The sequence below is a fragment of the Ctenocephalides felis genome, unplaced genomic scaffold (assembly GCF_003426905.1).
Source record: "Ctenocephalides felis isolate EL2017-DRISC unplaced genomic scaffold, ASM342690v1 CF-g0.4_SCAFFOLD_01170, whole genome shotgun sequence".
In the NCBI taxonomy this organism is placed as follows: Eukaryota; Metazoa; Arthropoda; class Insecta; order Siphonaptera; family Pulicidae; genus Ctenocephalides; species Ctenocephalides felis.
The window spans coordinates 68,229,216-68,247,539 of NW_020537324.1; the positions used below are offsets into that span (position 1 = coordinate 68,229,216).

Here is an 18,324-nt window from a genome sequence, read left to right on the forward strand (position 1 = left end):
AATGAGTGCACGAAAGCCGGAAAGTTCGAAGAGCTTCCTTCATTACACTCATGCATTAAAATTGGATTCTGATAATTATTCATTGTATTCAACAGATCTTACGCTTTCTTAAAAATACAACAACATTATCTTGCTTTACAAGATGCTGAGGAAACCATTAAAAGAGCACCCACTTGGGCCAAGGTAATAGAATATAATTATATGCTATATGGTGAAACAAGAGCTGCATCATATTCTATTTTTCTATTTTTAGGGATATTTTAGAAGGGCAGAGGTCCAATATGCTTGTTATTTATTTGCAGAAGCTTTGCTTTCATACACGCAAGCATTGCAATTGCAACCTGGAGACAGTACATTGCTTGATGCAGTAAACCGGGCTGCAAAAAGTGATGAGAATGAGATGAAAGGTTATTTAATATTAATTTAATATTGAATTCTTTATTATGTATTTAATATTGTTGAGAAACTGTATTTGTTCCACAGTTGATGCTCGGGCACCATGGTTGGGAGCCTTAATTGGTGTTATCGTTGGGATCTTAATTGTAATTGCTGACAGTGTGTTAACCAATAAACCATCACTCAAAGTATATATTTATTGAACTGGGAAACTTGTATGGAAGTTATTAAGATCCTTTTATTTATTTATTAAAATTATTTAATACAGCCGTCGGGGAACTGGGGTAAATTACTCCAAATGGGGAAATAATGGAATTTTTTGGGGTAAAAAAAGAATATTTATAACTGTACTTGCTACGTAGTAGTCTGTGCTCTAAGTCAGCTTCAGTAAAATAAAAATAAAAATTACATTTGGTTTAAACTAAATTTTTAGTTATTGTATCTTTTCAATATTATTATGGAGGGCTATAACATAAAAAATAAAAGACAAAAGTTCATTTTTTTGCTTTTTTCCATGGGTTGATATAACTTATACAGAAAGATTTTGGGGTAATGATTTAAAAAATTCTCCGACCTTTGATTTAAAAGAATAAGTAATTTGGTTAAAATATTTTATTCAATTCCAAAGAAGATACTATAATTTTCAGTAGTATGAAGTCCTTTTTTACAATATTAGTGCTATCTTAATATTGGTTACAATTAAAGTAAAACTTTTTCGATTAAAGAAGGATATAACAAAAATACAAGTTTTCCATTTTCATTTAATTTATAAGCTTAATTAAATATCTTATTAGTATCTAAATTTTTAGAATCCACTTTTAATGATTTTGGTGATGTTTGCAATAAGTGCCCTTGGTTATGTTATTGCCCGTGGTATAAGAGTTTATATAAAGAGCCAAAGAAATTCTTTACTACAGCCTCCTCCCGATTTACTTGCTGGTAATTATTGACAAAATTTAGAGAAAACAAGTTTCTAAATTTTCATTTAATGGTTAAATCATTTTTTTAGAAATGAATTCAGTAGAAGAAGAAACTGCAAATGTTTCAAATTCAACAGAAAGAAATAATACTAGATATACTAAAGCTCAAGCAAGACAGCGCTACAAAAAAGGGAAATCATGATAAATATAAAATAAATTATTATAAATTGAATTAAATGTTTTTATAAATTATTTATTATATTCTGTGATTTTTTTTAAACAAAAAAATATAATAAAGTAAACAGTTCTTTTAACACATTTGTTCTCATTTGCGCAAAACCATATTTATGATTAACACGTCGTCGGTACATTGCGCTTGTGGATGTGTTGGTGTAAGCACATTATGTAGGCATAATTTTGAATATTGACGTCCTCAGTCTTATCGTGACTTCCGAGGAGTTCAGTACGTTTTTAGTTGCTATTATATTTTTTTGATTCGATATAAATGTGTTTAATGTGCATTATTTCATTATAATTCGGGTGAAACATTTAAAAATCGGCGCCACATTTTCGCGCGGAGTGTGTGCCTATTGCAGCGCCTCTAACTACAGATTGGAATGGGATCTGTATCAGATGTATTAATGCGCCATAGCCTCGAAAACATTTTCCTAAAGAGCAGCACAATGCAGGGCAGGGCCTGTATTTGTTATTTATAATCAGTTGGATTTTCATGTGCGTTAATTAGAGTATGGAGCAGGGAAAATTAATTACATCAAGACTTTTTGTGACGTCTGTTGTGGAAAACAGAGACGAATTCGACGAGGTAGTTTACTTATTTTTTAATTATTTGACAAAGACAGTGTACAAGTCAGCCATGTTTAGCTAGTTCGTGTAAAGGCCGTGTCGTGCGCTGTCATGCAAAGCGCGACATTTGAATTGTCCAACAAATTTGTGCAAAATTGTGACAATTTATAGTGCAATCTCTTTTGTTTTACACTCTTAATACGTGGAAAAGTGTTTGTCATAATGTCAACGTTTCCTGCATAAAAAACATCATTTGGTTTAGGCTTAAATAAAGCTTTTGGGTTTTATATTTTTTCTTGACAATATGTGTTTTTGTATTATTCAAATTACAAAATATTTATCATTCAAAAGTGATTGAATAACTACGATTCTATTCAAAGAATAATTGTGATCATATATAAATTTTATGATATAGTGGTTTTTAAAAGATAAACTACAATTAAATTCAATTCTCACAGTATGTTTTCTATTTCAGAAATATGAAAGGGCCTATCAATCACTTCAGTCCCTTATCTCAGGATTGAGCGATACAGATGCACACGATGCTTTGACAAATGCTGTTTGCAAGGATAAGACTCATGAAGAGGTCTGTCTGGGACTTCTCACTGTCATTCTGACAGAGCCTCAAAATGCAGCCAAAAGTTACAGAGACTTAACAATGGTTTCAAGAGATGGTCTAGCTATAGTTCTAGTGCATCTTACAAATCTCATTCTTGAAAGGTACTTACGATTTCAAGATGTTGTCAGAAGTCAAGTATTGTGGTTAGTGCGTGAAATGATAAAAATGCTGTGAATAATGTGGATAATGTCTGTTGGAATGTCATGAGATTAGCTTCCGGGGGGGATATAACACATCGTAATATATTTTTGATTGAGAATTTATTGGATATTTTCCAAGAGCACAGAGCCTGGTTGGATAAATTTCCACTTCTGATAGGCTCTGTTGTTTATACATATCTTAGACTGATAGAAGATCACACATCCCCAGCTTTAGCCAATTTAAGAGACAGAGAAGTTAAATTTGTAGTCAATTTAATCAGGGAACGTTTTTCTGACATTTTAAAATTAGGTAGAGATTTTGTTCGTTTATTGCAAAATGTAGCTAGAATACCAGAGATCGAACAATTATGGAAAGATATACTTAAAAATCCAAAATCTTTATGCCCTACTTTCACTGGTATTCTGCAATTATTACAAACTCGCACATCTAGAAGATATTTACAATCTCGTCTCACGCCTGATATGGAAAGGAAATTAGTTTTTTTGACATCACAAGTTCGGTTTGGTAACCATAAAAGATACCAAGATTGGTTTCAGAGACAATATTTAGCTACCCCAGAATCACAGTCTTTGCGTAGTGATTTTATAAGGTTTATTGTTAGTGTTATTCATCCAACAAATGAATTACTATGTTCAGATATAATACCCAGATGGGCTGTAATCGGGTGGCTTTTAACAACATGTACTGCAAATGTGGCTGGTTCAAATTCAAAATTATCTCTATTTTATGATTGGTTATTTTTTAGTCCCGAAAACGACAATATAATGAACATTGAACCAGCAATTTTAGTAATGCATAATTCAATGAGGTCACATCCAGCTGTTACAGCTGCTTTGCTTGATTTTCTATGTCGAATAATTCCAAATTTTTATCCTTCACACACAGACAAAGTACGGATGGGCGTCTTAAATTCTTTAAGGCAAATAGTTGAAAAAAGAGTTTTACCTAATTTGTATCCATTATTTGATAATGTAAAAATGGACAGAGAACTAAAAGCAATGGTGAGAGAAACATTTAAAGAGTTTTGTGCACCTGAATCTTTTCCAGTGAATAAAATTGAGGATGTTAATTTAGAAACTAATAATACTAACAATCATATATTCACAAAAGATGAGGCTGTATTCAGTGATGAAGAGGATGATCCAGTTCCGATGATTATACACACTGGTTATGATACTGATGATGATGATATTCCTTTATCTAAAGTTCGATTAAAAGAAGAAGAAAAAGAATGTGAAGATGAAGAAGAAGAAGAAGAGGAAGAGGATCCTCTTGGATGCCTCCAAGGATCACTTCGCAATTTATCAGAACAGCTCTTACAAACAAAAACCCCAGAAGAAAAATGTTCTTCCGTTGAAGCAATCATAAAAGAAGTTCTGTTGATAAACAAGTTAGACGATGATACATTAGAAAGTTTAAGTGATTGTTTATGTACGGCTTTGCAAGACACAATTCATAAAAACATTTTCCCTGAATCAGTGAACGAAGATACTTTAAATGAAAGTATTAGTGGTCCTTTATTTGTGCTGTTCCGAACATTTTATCAGCTATATCAAAACGAAGACAAAAAAAGGCGCATTCTTATCAGTATTTTAGCTGAAATGTACTCCACAATTCCTCAGATAGGTTATTTATTGTTATATTTTTTAAAAGTAAATGGACAAAATGAATTTAGTAAAAGTTTAAGTGCAAATCAACAGTCTAGCAATAGTAAACAGAATAATCTCATAAAAGGGGCAGTGTATAAAGATTTCTCATTAACAATAGAAAAAAAATTAGATACGAGTTTATTGAATGATTTAAGATTGTGTCAGGAAGACAATGGAGAGTTGTTGTTGTGGTTAACACCAGAAGTGTATAGGGAGTTCAAAACAGTGACTATAAACAATATTTCGATTTTACATGTGATTGTGCAAACGGTGGATGCAGGTCAGTTGCAGGACTTGGTCTGCCATATTCTGCAAGGGCGATTGGTTATGTTCAAGAACGAAACATTGCAACCGCTTCTCCTGGCAAGTCTGATGTGGGAAACATTCGAACAGTATGCTCTGTGGCAGCTGATAGCAGCCCACGATGTTCCTTTAGAGAATCTATTACCAATTCTTCCTAAATTGGATTTCAAATCCCACGCCGAGGCGCTGACCAGCATCCTGCTTCGTCTTAAGCAAGAAGAGCCGACGGCGGATCTTTTGAAATTATTATTTTGTCGAGAGGTGAGAGCGAAGGGGGACATGTTTGTAATATCGACGTTGAAATATTGGTGTTTGGACTACGAAGATAAATTAGGCGATTTGCTGTCGAATCTGCTGAACACTAGGAATCCTGGCACGTCGCCGAACAAGAGGAAACGACTGCCAAAGACGGGGATCAGCAATCAGGGGTCGCCCAGCATCGAACAGGTAGGAGACACATTCATATCTTCACGATTTTAATATTATTATATCGTGTATTTATTGGAATTATATTTACTTGAGACATATCTATATTTTATGCGCGAGATATACGTCCTTTTCGTCATTGGCACTTAAGGATAGTGTAAAGTACGAGTTTAAATCGTTCCGTAACCACGCTCGTATGTCGAATCGCTCGTATCTCGAAGCGATTTATCTCATATCAATACATTGAAATGCTGTTAGTTCGTTCCAGCACTGTGATTTTTGTTAAGTTTGTGAACATAAAAAATAAATTTACCATTTATTATTAATTTCCCGTAGGGTAAGTTATAGTAACCGCAAAAAATCGAAAATGCAATTTTTTGCATCTCTTTATGTTTCAAAGATTTTTGAACATTTCGGCGTACCTTAGCAAAAATGGATGTATATGTGTATGTGTGTGTGTATGTATGTTTATATACAATTTTTCATCCACGATTTCGACCCTATGGATCAACCGATTTGAATAATTCCGATTCGATTCGTATTGACAAGGAAACGTGCTGATTAGTTTTTGGCGAAGGCAGGTCTAGTCGTTCGGAAGATACGGGCAAAAAGTATTTGTATGATTCAAAAAACATTTCATTTGTATTGACGAAATGAAGAAATGATGAAACTTTTGGGAAGGCAAGTCCAGCGGTTATGGACTCTCAATAAAAATAAGTTAAAAAAATGTCGGTATGGTAGGAATATAGTAGGAAAATCATTGTTACAACTGACGCAATTTATCATTTTTTTATTTTGCCATTAACATTTTTCTAAAATACTCTAATCTTTCCTAATTTTGCTCGTATGTCAAAGCAACGAATCGCTCCTTTGGCAGCTCGTATTTCGAAACATTCGAATGTCAGGACGCTCTTAAGTCGAGGTACCACTATATTTAAGTATAAAATTGCGTACATACATTTATTTTTAGGGTTTGATTATTTTTTGTCTAGATCCTTTGTTAACCTAATTGGATTCTTATTTGAAATCAAATCAAATTTTGGCAAATTCATTGATTACGATTTATAATGTTAAGAAAATGGAAAATAGCAACCAAAAAAAAAGAAAATGTGTAAAACGTAGAGTTTGTGATCATATTTATGATTTTAATCGAAATTCTTGTCAATGCACACAAGTATTAAAACCTAAAACCTATTTAATACCTTACAATGAATTTATTCTATGAGTAAATTTTCACATTGAGAAATATTATCCAACTTATTATCGAATTGAACAGATTTATTATTTAGTGATTGATGTTTCGTTAGAACCAGTTAACTGTGATTGACGAATATATTCGTCATAGAGAAGTGATATAATTTTGTGAAAAAAAAACATTCTGAAATTTAAAGATATTCAAAATATTTTTAAGCTATGCTGTTCTAAAATAAATTGTTGTAAATGGCATCTTACCTCAAAAACAACATTTTACCTCGGTTCTGACTTCTAAAAATATTGGTTTATTTTACAAAATTGCAAAATATTATTTTTACATTCTACATCTTTGTTGGAATAAGCATATAGTACCTACATAATGTACTAAAATTGGATTAAATTCAATGAAATATTATACATGTAAATATGAGAAAGTTGGAATAGTTTTTGATGAACAGCAAAAACTATTTTCATAATAGACAGTAGAAAATGTTATTCAAGTAGCATAATCTTATTGATTATGTATAAGTACATAAATTATTTTCACATTTCGGGATTTCGGGATTTTAACCCTTCATTGCATATTTTTTTCAATTTTTTTTTTCAAATAAATCAGGGTGATGTAATTAATGCTTTAGATTAAAGAAAAAAAAATTAAAAAAATTAAAGTAAATAAATATATGTATTATGTAAAAAACAATATGATGGAAATTTACATCTCATGCATTGTCACATATTAAGCTCAGTAGTAAATAAATAAATTGTAAAATATTGTTTACTCAATTTTCTTTATTCCTTATGATAATTAAAAAAAACAATTTGCCTTAAGGTAAAATATTAGTTGAACTACTTATTTTTTGCAGTCATAGCCTCAAAATATTCTATACATCTTTACATTTCAGAATATACTTGTTTTCAAAATTTTTAAATGGGGATTGGCCACTGTTTTCTACGCATGACGAATATACTCGTCAATACTCAAAATTCTGCTACTTCTACATGACGAGTATATTCGTCAATCACAGTAAACTGGTAAATAGACGGGATTGGACATATCATCATATACTTCCCTGATCAAGAATAAAAAATATTCTTACCTAAATTAATAAACTTTTCCAAAATGTTACGCTTTTACGAGCATTCAGAATATCAAAAATGTCGTCCATGTTAATCTGTAATTTGTAAAAAAAACTATTTAGTCTATCTATCTATCTTCCATGCATAATTTATTCATGATAAAACCGCATAATTATTTTTCCACAATATGAAATGTGTTATCTTACAATTAGCTATATATCACTTTTTTATTTATAAAACGAAGCGAGCGAAGTATGATTAAATTGTTTATTTTAAATGCTTATTATTGACTTCCCGACGGAGAAGTTGGTTTCCGCCAGAAAATTCAATGTTTTTGTCAATTGTTCTGAAACAATCTTGAAAATTCAAGAAATGTTCGAAAGATATTAGTTGGAATTTGTGCTGATTAATTTTTTATAAACATCCTTCGTAATTAATTGTTAAAAATTTGACTATCACTTCGTAGTTCTTTTGCCTAAACTAAACGAACAGCCTAAAACGTTATAGGTCTAGTAAAAGAAGTTAAAATACAAATATTAGTAAAAAGATTGGGATAATAGATTTTGTTTTCGAAATGAACTGTTAAAATTTTTATTGTCTCAATTTGAAAAGGTATTGCCTTTAAGCAAAATGCCACTTACGCCTAGTTAAATATATACACTTTATATCAATTTCGCTATTAAGCAAAACATGATTGATCTATATTAAAGCTCTATTTTGATTTAAGTGACATCATTTTAATTTTGTAAAACATAATTTTTATATTATTATTATTTTTACATTTAACTTTCCGTAGGGTATTATAGAAATGGCAAAAAAATCAAAAATTAATTTTTTTATACATCTTTACGTTTCAAAGGTTTCTGAACATTTTGGCATACCTTAGAAAAAATGGATGTATGTGTGTGTGTGCGTGCTGATACAATTTTTCATCGACGATTTCCGAAACACCGATCAACCGATTTGAATAATTCAAAAAACATTCGATTCGTATTGATTAGGAGACGTGCTGATTAGTTTTTGGCAAAGGCAGGTCTAGCCGTTCCGAAGATACGGGACAAAAAGAGCCACAAAAGGCTGAACGGGTTTTTAAGAGAACGGAGCGTCCGATTTTAATAATTCAAAAAACATTTTACTTGTATTGACAAGATGAATAACTAGTAATTTTGGGAAGGCAGGTCCAGCGCTTATGACGACTTTAGCGACTTTCAATAAAAATAAATTTAAAAAAATGGTCGTTTTGCGGTCAAAAATGTTTATTATACATCAAATTATCAGATATTTTATAGAGATTTTAATAATATGTACACTTTTTGTGTAATTTTTTGTGTTCCGTACCAAGATTTTTAATTGCGGTACGGGAAGTTCCAGCAATTTGTTTTAAGGCACGATGCCATGCACCACTACTTTTATATTATTTTGATATTGAATAATTATAAATTATTGTGTTAACATTAACACTTTAGCCGAGTCTTATATTCTATGAAACATAAAATTATATATATCTTGTGCTTTAAATAGAATGTTTATTTTCTATTCAGTTTATGAATGAAGCTCTTCATCTTAAGGATACAACGAAAATAATTTACTTTTATCGTTTAGAAAGTGCCTTTCCACTATCTATTTTTATTATAAATGATATACATAAATATAAAAGGTTTTTCATAAATATTAATGGATTCACATTGGAATTAAAAATGACTTACCTTATTTTTTTTATTAATAATAAACAGCAATCAAAATTACATATTATTCTGTAAGCTATTCTGCTACGATTTAACAAGAATAAAATAGTGCTTACATATACGAAGAAATGATAATAATAATAATAATAATAATAATAAAATAACTCATGAATAATATTTTATTGTTACATGTTTGATAATTAAATTTTCTATATATTGCTAAAACAAATATTATTTTCTTATCATTAAAATATGTAATCAGTAAACACAAGACATTTATTGCCAAGTTTTCTACAAGAGTCTATTTACATTCTGTGAGTAAAAAATAAGTAAAACAATGAACCAATTTTATTTTCTATGGTTGTAGCAATTATTGTTATAATCAAGTATTTATTTATAATTTTTTCTACTTTTATATTTGTTACTTACTAAATTCATTCAATTTAGTTCAGAAGTTTTTAATTCTTTAGTTCAGAATTGTGTACTTAACGTTAATTTGATTAATTTGACTCACTGCCAGAAAAGTTGAAGTCATAATTTGTTTTAACTTGTTGAAATTCCATTAATTTTTAAACATGAACTACTTTTAGAGTTAGTTTTTGTATTTAAAATTAGTTTGAGGTTTATTGATTTAAACTGGTTAGTTTATACAAATAATAGTACTTTTACTAAAAATTACATTGAAGATGTTTAATGATTTTATGATTTAGTAATATAAATAAATAGGTTCAAAAATGCAAAAAATATTAGTAATTATTTAATTAAGAGGTACAAAACCGCGTTTATGCAAGAAATCGTATTATGCGAGATATTGGCATTAATTTTGTGTCTCAGGGGGCGTCCATTAATCACGTGATCGATTTTTTAAGGAATTTTGAACTCCCCCTCTCACTTGGTGATACGTGGTGAAATTCAAAATTTCACCCCTCCCCCCAATCATCAAGTGTATTTTTAGTTACAAGAAAAAAGTGTAAATCTTTTTTAAAAAAAAAAATCAGGTAAAAAATAATTACACGTGATATCTTACTATACCCCTCTCTCCCCCACGTTATATTTCGTGATTTTTTGTTGAACCCCCCCTCCCTCTAAAAACATCTCGTGATTGATAGACGCCCCGTTTGTGGGAGAAATCGTATTAAGCATAATCGTCTTACCAGGGTTCTACTGCATCAAATTATTACCGAATAATTATATCGGTTTCTTATAAGATTCTTATACGACTCATTCTTATAAGATTCACATGGAACTTGTAAAATAAATTTCTCCAGTAAAGCTTTTGAACTTTCAGACAAAGTATTTAATACAAAATCTTGATTTTATAACAGATAATTATTATAAAAAATAATAATAAATATCAAATTAGAACTTATAATTCATATAAAATACTTATTTATAGCAAATATTTCAAGTGGTCGAGTAAAGCTTTAAAATTTAAATGAAGAATTGATGAGTTTAAAATTATTATTATTATCATTACTATTTCTTCATTAATTTACCATATATCTTCAAAACAAACATGCAGTATTTTTGAAGGTATCAGTTAATTAAATAGTAAGTTTTTTCAATTTTGATAAATTAAATTAAATAGTGCAGTTATATGAGAAAAATAACCATAAATTAATAAAAAAATAATTGTACAAAAATGCATTCAGTAATTTTGAGAAATTAAATAAATCATAGAATTAAAATTCTAAAAGATTACCCAGTAGTAAGCCTTTTCAATTTTGATGAATTAAATTAAATTACATAGTGCAGTTGTATGAAAAAATAACTAGTGGTGTATTACATTGTGCCTTGAGGCAAATTGCTGGAACTTCCCGAACTGTAACGAAATGTTCGAGGAATATTACATGTTTTTAAATTGATTATTATAATATAAATTAATACTGTAACATTATCTAATATTTATAAGAATTATATACATGGAATTGCAAAGTTGAAATTATTTGTTTAAAGTATATTAGAATTTAAGTCAGAATTACAATTAAAATCTAAATTATTTTCGATATACAAAAAAAGAACATAAAATTGAAACAAATTTTTTTTTCCCAAAAGCAATTATTTTGTTAAAGCAAGCAGCAAGTTCTTTGAATCATTCAAATCGGACGTTTAGTTCTCTCAAAAATTGCAATTTTTTGCACATTTAGCTCTGTATCTCTGAAAGCACTGGACCTGCCTTTGCCAAAAACTAATCACCACTTATCTCCATCACTACAAATTGATCACTTTTTGGATCATTCAAATTTGATGCTCCGTTTTTTTAAAAACTCGATTTCTATTTTCTGCACTCTTTGCTCCGTATCTCCGTAACGGCTGGAGCTGGCTTCGCCAAAAACTAATCAGCACATCTCTCTATCGATAGGAATCGAATGTTTTTTGAACAATTCAAATCGCCCGAAAATGTGGACCAAAAACTGTATCCATACATACATACATACACACACACAAGCACTCATCCACACAAAGGCTTATCCACTTTTTCTGAAGTATGCAAAAATGTCCATAAATCTCTAAAAGATTTTTTTAAATAATTACAGAATTTTAAAAGAAAATGAAATTAAAAAAAATATATTTATTTATATAAAACGAGAGGTATTAGGAATTTACCTTAATCGCAGATTATTAGGTGAACGTTTATAAAAATGTTCAAACAACTAACATTAAATATCATTATACGAGCAACATATGTGATGTTTATAGTTTTCTTCTAATCTATCGTTATTTATAGACGGAATTACAATTCTATTCCATTAATGTTTTTTCTCCTTCCATTAATGTTTTTCCAATCGATTATTTTGTTTTTGAAATTCAAATTTCTGTGTTTTGTTGTGGAACATAAAAGAGAACGTGTACACGTCAGCATAAATACTTTGCAATGTAAGAAATTCTTCACAGTTGTATATATAACTTAGAGATTTATAAGTTTTTTTTCTTAAATATGAGTTTATTCAGTTTCCTGTTTGTAAATTAGTCATTTACATGATTTATAAAAATTTATATTATTATATAAGTTTACAATTGGCCAAACATAATTATATATCATTACAATATTAATATAAATTAAGATGTATTTGCTCAAAGTAGTAGGTGTTTCTTCTCAATAATATTAAAATATTTTTTTTTTTAATGTTAAATATGGCAATCTACTAAGTTTTAAGTACATATTATTTATATTACAATTATATTTATTTCGTTAGTATTATATGTTCTTGGATTTTGCAAGATATATGAGACGAAGTATTTTTGCTGGCGTTGCAATTATGAGAAATTTGTTCTTAATAAATATGGCTTAATGGTTATGATGATAATATTTTTAATATATATATATATATATATATATATATTTATATTTATATATGTATCTCCTAAAAATTCTTAAAAACCTAAAATCAAACAAATAATTTCGTTATAGGAATTGAAAATCAAAATTCAAAAATTAAATCGAGCGGGTTAAAAATTATATTGACTGTCTTTTTAATATTTTATCATCGTGCATCTTCAACATTTATTTATTATTGGTCACATCCTGAGCTTAACATATTTATATGTATTTATATTTGTTATCTTTTGTACCTAAGAAAAGATAAAAAGAATTCTGTTGAATTTTATGATAAAATAGGAAAATAAAAGGTAGGTTTGTGAGCCGAGTTAAATTTCAACTCGATTCAAGGAAGAATAGTGTGAGAAATTTTCCATTGCCATTTTATATCGCAGTGCCCAAAATGGGCTCTTTTCAATTGGAAACATACTTTTGATCTAATTTTCAAGTGAAAATGGACCGATGTCAGGTTATATACAATCATAAATTGTACGTTGTCTGAGACATTTTTAAAAAATATTTTATATTAGCACCTTTATTTTTTTAAAAATTGGATGTAATAAAGGTACCTTTACTTTTACCTTTACCTTTATCTTTTTTGCATCCAGTTTGTTTTTCAAAGTCAAGGTCCTACTATAAAACAGTTTTACAAAATGCTAAGACAATGTACAATTTATGTTTGTATATATATAAACGTACATTAATATTTTTGGGGTTTGTACAATATGTCGCATTTTCTTATTTCATCATAAAATTCAAAAAAAATTCTTTTTATCTTTTCTTATGTACAAAAGATAACAATTATAAATAATACTCTCAAGCTCTGGATTTAACGTATAAAAACTTAAAATTTAAAATGAATAACATATGCCTTCAATAATTATTGATTGACATGAAAATTAAATAGAAATCCCTTGAAAAATGCACATATTTGTCTTTGAACTTTCTTTTGATATTGACTTCCCGAAAGAGAACTTTGTTTATACCAGGAAATCCGATTTGCTAACTCAACTCAAGTTTTCAAGTTATTCTGAATCGTTTGATACCAAATTTGGAAAGAATATGAGTGTGAACCAAAATTTGACCTTATAATAATTCTTCTCTTAGTTCTTGTAAAGTTAACTATTATAACTTTACTTTATTATAAAGTTCTAGTACTGTACTTATAGAATTTTTACTTATAGATTCAAATTTTTGATGAATTTTTAACAATTTTCTGTTTATATTAAAGAATTATTGATGCAATTCTCTTTTAATTTATGTAAATAAATAATCATGTCTGACCTTTGTCTTAATGAACAATAAAGTGTTTGAAAAACATGGTCAGTTTGCAACATGGATACGAAAGCATTTTATAAGAATCTTTATTTTTTATTTAAATATTTTTTTACATTTTTCTGGCATTTCACACTTTAATGTATTTTACAAATCATACTCTATAAACATTATTACATACTTTATATACATATATGTTTTCATAAAATCATAAATTAAACTATAATAATTTATGTTTCTAAATCATTCATTACTTTTTTATTTCAAAAATCTGTCTAAATTTTTCTCATTTTCTTCTTGCAATTCAGGATCGCAACTGAATTTTTGCAAGTCACTTTTTCAACTATAGTTAATAATAAAATATAGCATTTTTATTTTTGTCAATATGCTCTATTTTAACTGATTATTAAAAAAATCTATTAGTTCTCAATATTGAATTATGCTCGCTTTATTAATTATTTTTTTAGTATTTTTTGAAATATCAATTGGATTTTCTGTTTTGGATGTAGATTATAATGTTAATTATTTAATATCCATCTTTTACCATGACTTGTTAAAAAATATAGAGTATTTTCTTTTAAATAATATATAATGTAATGTTTTGAAAACAAATTTCAATTATCAATTTCTTACTTCATAATTTTGATTTATTTATTATCTAAAACAAATTATTTAGTGGTTCTACATTTTATTAGTATAAGTCATTAAAAGTTATTAACTTAAGCACTTATACCATTAATAATCAATATAACTAACCTGAATAGATAAGGACTACTGCAACTGCACGTGTTCTGTATAAATTTAAATTATTTATGCACATTTTAACATTACATACAAAATTAGTTATACGGAAATTGATTGGATCATTGTTTAATTATATTTTGTAATTTTAATTATATTCTGAACTGAAATACTTGACTATCAATATGCGCTTTTAATGAGATATTTTGTGATACATTGTAATGAGTAATAACTAATATTTATTAAATTATGACATACATGCAGCATTTTTTTTTCGATTGTGTTTCCAAGAAGATATTTGTTTTCGATATTTTTATGTACTCTCGACATTTCAAGACATTCTTTATCGTTTGACACCAAGTCTGGGTATGTGGGTATGAGTGAGGGTGTTGTTTGTATATGTATAGGCTAAAATATGATCTTTATTCGAAGTTTCTGAAAAAAAAACTGCTGCACCGATTTCATTTATTTACTAGTTACTAAGATTCTTCTAGTTACTAACAAGATACGTGATGTTAGGTGGGAAAAAAGGGTTTATTTTAAATATCACCATGAATAGCTCCTTCAGAAGGAGCCAAGGTTCAAAACTCCTTAAAACTCGATCACGTGGTTAGTGGATGTGGTTTACAAGAAATGTAAACATGCATAAACAAAACCTAATCGATCCGAGTTAGAATGAAGGCTTTCCAGAACCTTATCTCATATTTTCAAGAATTGAACGGCTGCGCCGATTATTTCATCGGCTAGATGATTGTGCGACAATCAGCCTAACCTTTTCTTGATGAAAAGAAAAAATTGCCAAAAATCTTGAACCGATCTTAAAAAGAGTGCGCGATTGAAGTAAAACTTTTTCATTTCAACAGATTTTTCATTTGTTTTATTATTTTCACTATATGCGGAGACATTCTACGCATACGCATACAATTAAAGAACACTCTCACGCGACACGACGACCAATCACAATCGATCCGTATAGAAACGATCTCATCGAGAACGAATGACGAATCATTCATTGACACTCGACTCGATCGTAACGCTCTTTCGTTGCATTTGCACAGATTTACACACTAGTCGTGGCTAAAGAAGTTTTACTTTAAAAATTCAGAAATTGGAAGATATCAGGAACCTAGCTGATTGTTTTTTGGTAAACATTGGCAATTTCTTAGTATTAATAGTACATAATCGATTTGAAAATTTATTTTTAACTATTATAAGCTTATAAGCGTACGAAAAGTGATATAATTACAATATCCAATATAATTATTAATGCTTGGAAAAATGGTCAAGTAACGCTCTTAACATAATTTAGTTTTATATATGTGTATTATAATAATATATATAATTTATGTGTATAAATAAACCTTCTGAAATAATATATTGATTTTTATTCGATGAGTTGGTTATTCACATACATTGGGATGTAATATGTTCTTAAGGCAAAATCCTACGCCTAGTTTAATTTTGAATGTACATTTATTCATATTCTACCATTTTTTACAGGTATTAGGACATCTAGATGTTTTACGCCTTTGCTGCAGAAATTGCAGCGGGGGAACTACCACAAATTTGTACTCCATGGACACTGTGCAACGAGCCCTTCAACAAGCCCACACAAATAGTTCAGAATCACAAAAGGTAATAATGATATTCTTAACTTCTTTATAACTTTAACTTCTTCATTCTTAACTTTTATTATCATTATCATCAGATTTTCTGATCTCTCTGAAGATTGGGAGATATATTTTTCTGAATCCAATGATATATGTTGCTGCTTCAGTAGATCTGGTTAACAAATATATTTTATAGTATTTCTGAAATTATTATTCTATTTTACAGAAACAATTCAGCGAACTTTTCGCGCTGGCTGAACCAGAAGAGAGTGCTCCACCAGGAGGCGGTAGTCGTGGCGGTTCAAGAAGCGTCAGCAGTCGAGGGAAAAAGGGCAGTGCTGGCGGTCAAACAAGAACCACGTCCAGAAAAAACGTTTTCAGAGCAGAATCTGATAGTTCATCGGAATCCAGTGAAGTATGTTATTCTGGAGGATTATTTATAAATATCGAATTTCATTTTATTAAGCTTTATTGGCTCTGGTACATTAGTGGTTAGAGCTATATGGCATTTTAATCAGAGGTTCCAAGTTTGATACCCATCATGGGCAGTCTGATGTCAATATGATAGAAGAAATTATAGATAATGTTTCCGAAATGAAAATAGTCTTTACCCTGAATCAGTAAAAACTCCTCAGAATTACAGACATTGTAATGATAAAAAATTATCCTGTAGAGATAAGACAACTATTTGGGTTGCAATCTATAAAACCGATGTGGTTAAGTCAAATCATCACAAAGGCTCATAGGACTCTCCTGTTCTTCATAGAACAGTTCTGATCACTGTTCAAATAATAATAATAAACTACTATTGTGCTATGTAATTCATGTATAAGTAACTCAACCATTAATTCATTAACCTTTGATCAAGGCATTTAAAATTAATGAATCTAAATGAAGAAATTCATAATAATGAATTAAATTCATAAATTTTATACACGATATAAATTATATCGTGCATGTTGATATACTATGCATTTTAAAGTTAAATTATCAAGTAATTTTTCATAAATAGTAAACTTTTCTATTTAATAAATAGAAATTAGAATTATTATTATCTTCTTTATTTATCTAATAATATTTGTTTAACTTTAATTATTTTTTATATTTTATAGGAAGAGGAAGTGGTGAAACCTAAACAAGCAAAGCGGCGAAAAAAAGCGCTTTCTGATACTGATTGACATTTAAATTGGGAAGACGGTTGATGTGACTGAGTTATCATCATTTGAATGCCTCATTATATAGTGATTTATTAGTAACTAATGATTTTCTTTTAAGAACGGTTATTTAAATTACCAAAGCGCCTTCATAAACAAATTAAGAAAAACAAACAACACAATTAGAATATAACCGCTGTATGCGATCATTGGACCGAGGATAAACTTATTTAATATGTACATTATCAAAAGATGTGTCAGTGCAATTGACAGGTGATCTAAAACAATTTTTTAAATGACTGTGCTGAAATTTAAAAGAATGTTTTAATATTTATAAGATAATTAGGGATTTGTTTATATACTGTATGAACAGTAAAATGTTTTTTATTTAAATTACACATTGATTTTTTGTTCAGATTGTAAAATATTAATGTTGATATTCTGTTTATTTTTATAATGTATGATTGTATAATGCCTGATGAGAGTATGCAAATTTGTATATTTTTGTCTTTAGTCTATTTAAGCTATATTATATGAACATTTGCTTATTGTACATTTATTGTAAATAAAGTATGCATATGTTTTTTTTAAAAAAGAAATTGGTTAATATTACTATAATTTATATTATCATATGAACAAATTGATAATTGATTCATACTATATTATTAGATGATTATTGAAAATTAAACATTTGGTTTTAAACTACAATGCAGATATAATATCAGTATAAATTAAATATAAATCTACTAACTATAAAGCTGTTTCATCATTATCTTTATCCATAATTATCGTTTTTATGTAATATCAATAATATTTGATCTTACTATTTAAATATAAAAAATAATAATCTTATATGCTAAAAAAATAAAATTTTATATATTAAATTACATTTTTTGGATAAATGTAGTAAAACCGTTAATTTTATTTATCATCCGTTGTATTTATATAATCCATGACCATCAAGTCATTGACAGCGACAACTTCACTATG

General features: G+C 28.7%; 1 protein-coding gene and 1 pseudogene across 1 annotated transcript; both read left to right on the forward strand.

Moving 5' to 3' along the window:
* The first annotated feature begins 1 nt into the window (after position 1).
* On the forward strand, positions 2-1,518 carry LOC113367576 (annotated as a pseudogene).
* Positions 1,519-1,869: 351 nt separating this feature from the next.
* Positions 1,870-17,640, forward strand: LOC113366604 (integrator complex subunit 3 homolog). Its single transcript, XM_026608236.1, is given in 6 exon segments — positions 1,870-2,139; positions 2,596-2,902; positions 2,905-5,300; positions 16,071-16,205; positions 16,407-16,595; positions 17,293-17,640. Coding segments are annotated over 6 exon segments (3,168 nt in total). The 5' UTR covers positions 1,870-2,064; the 3' UTR covers positions 17,359-17,640.
* The last annotated feature ends 684 nt before the right edge of the window (positions 17,641-18,324 follow it).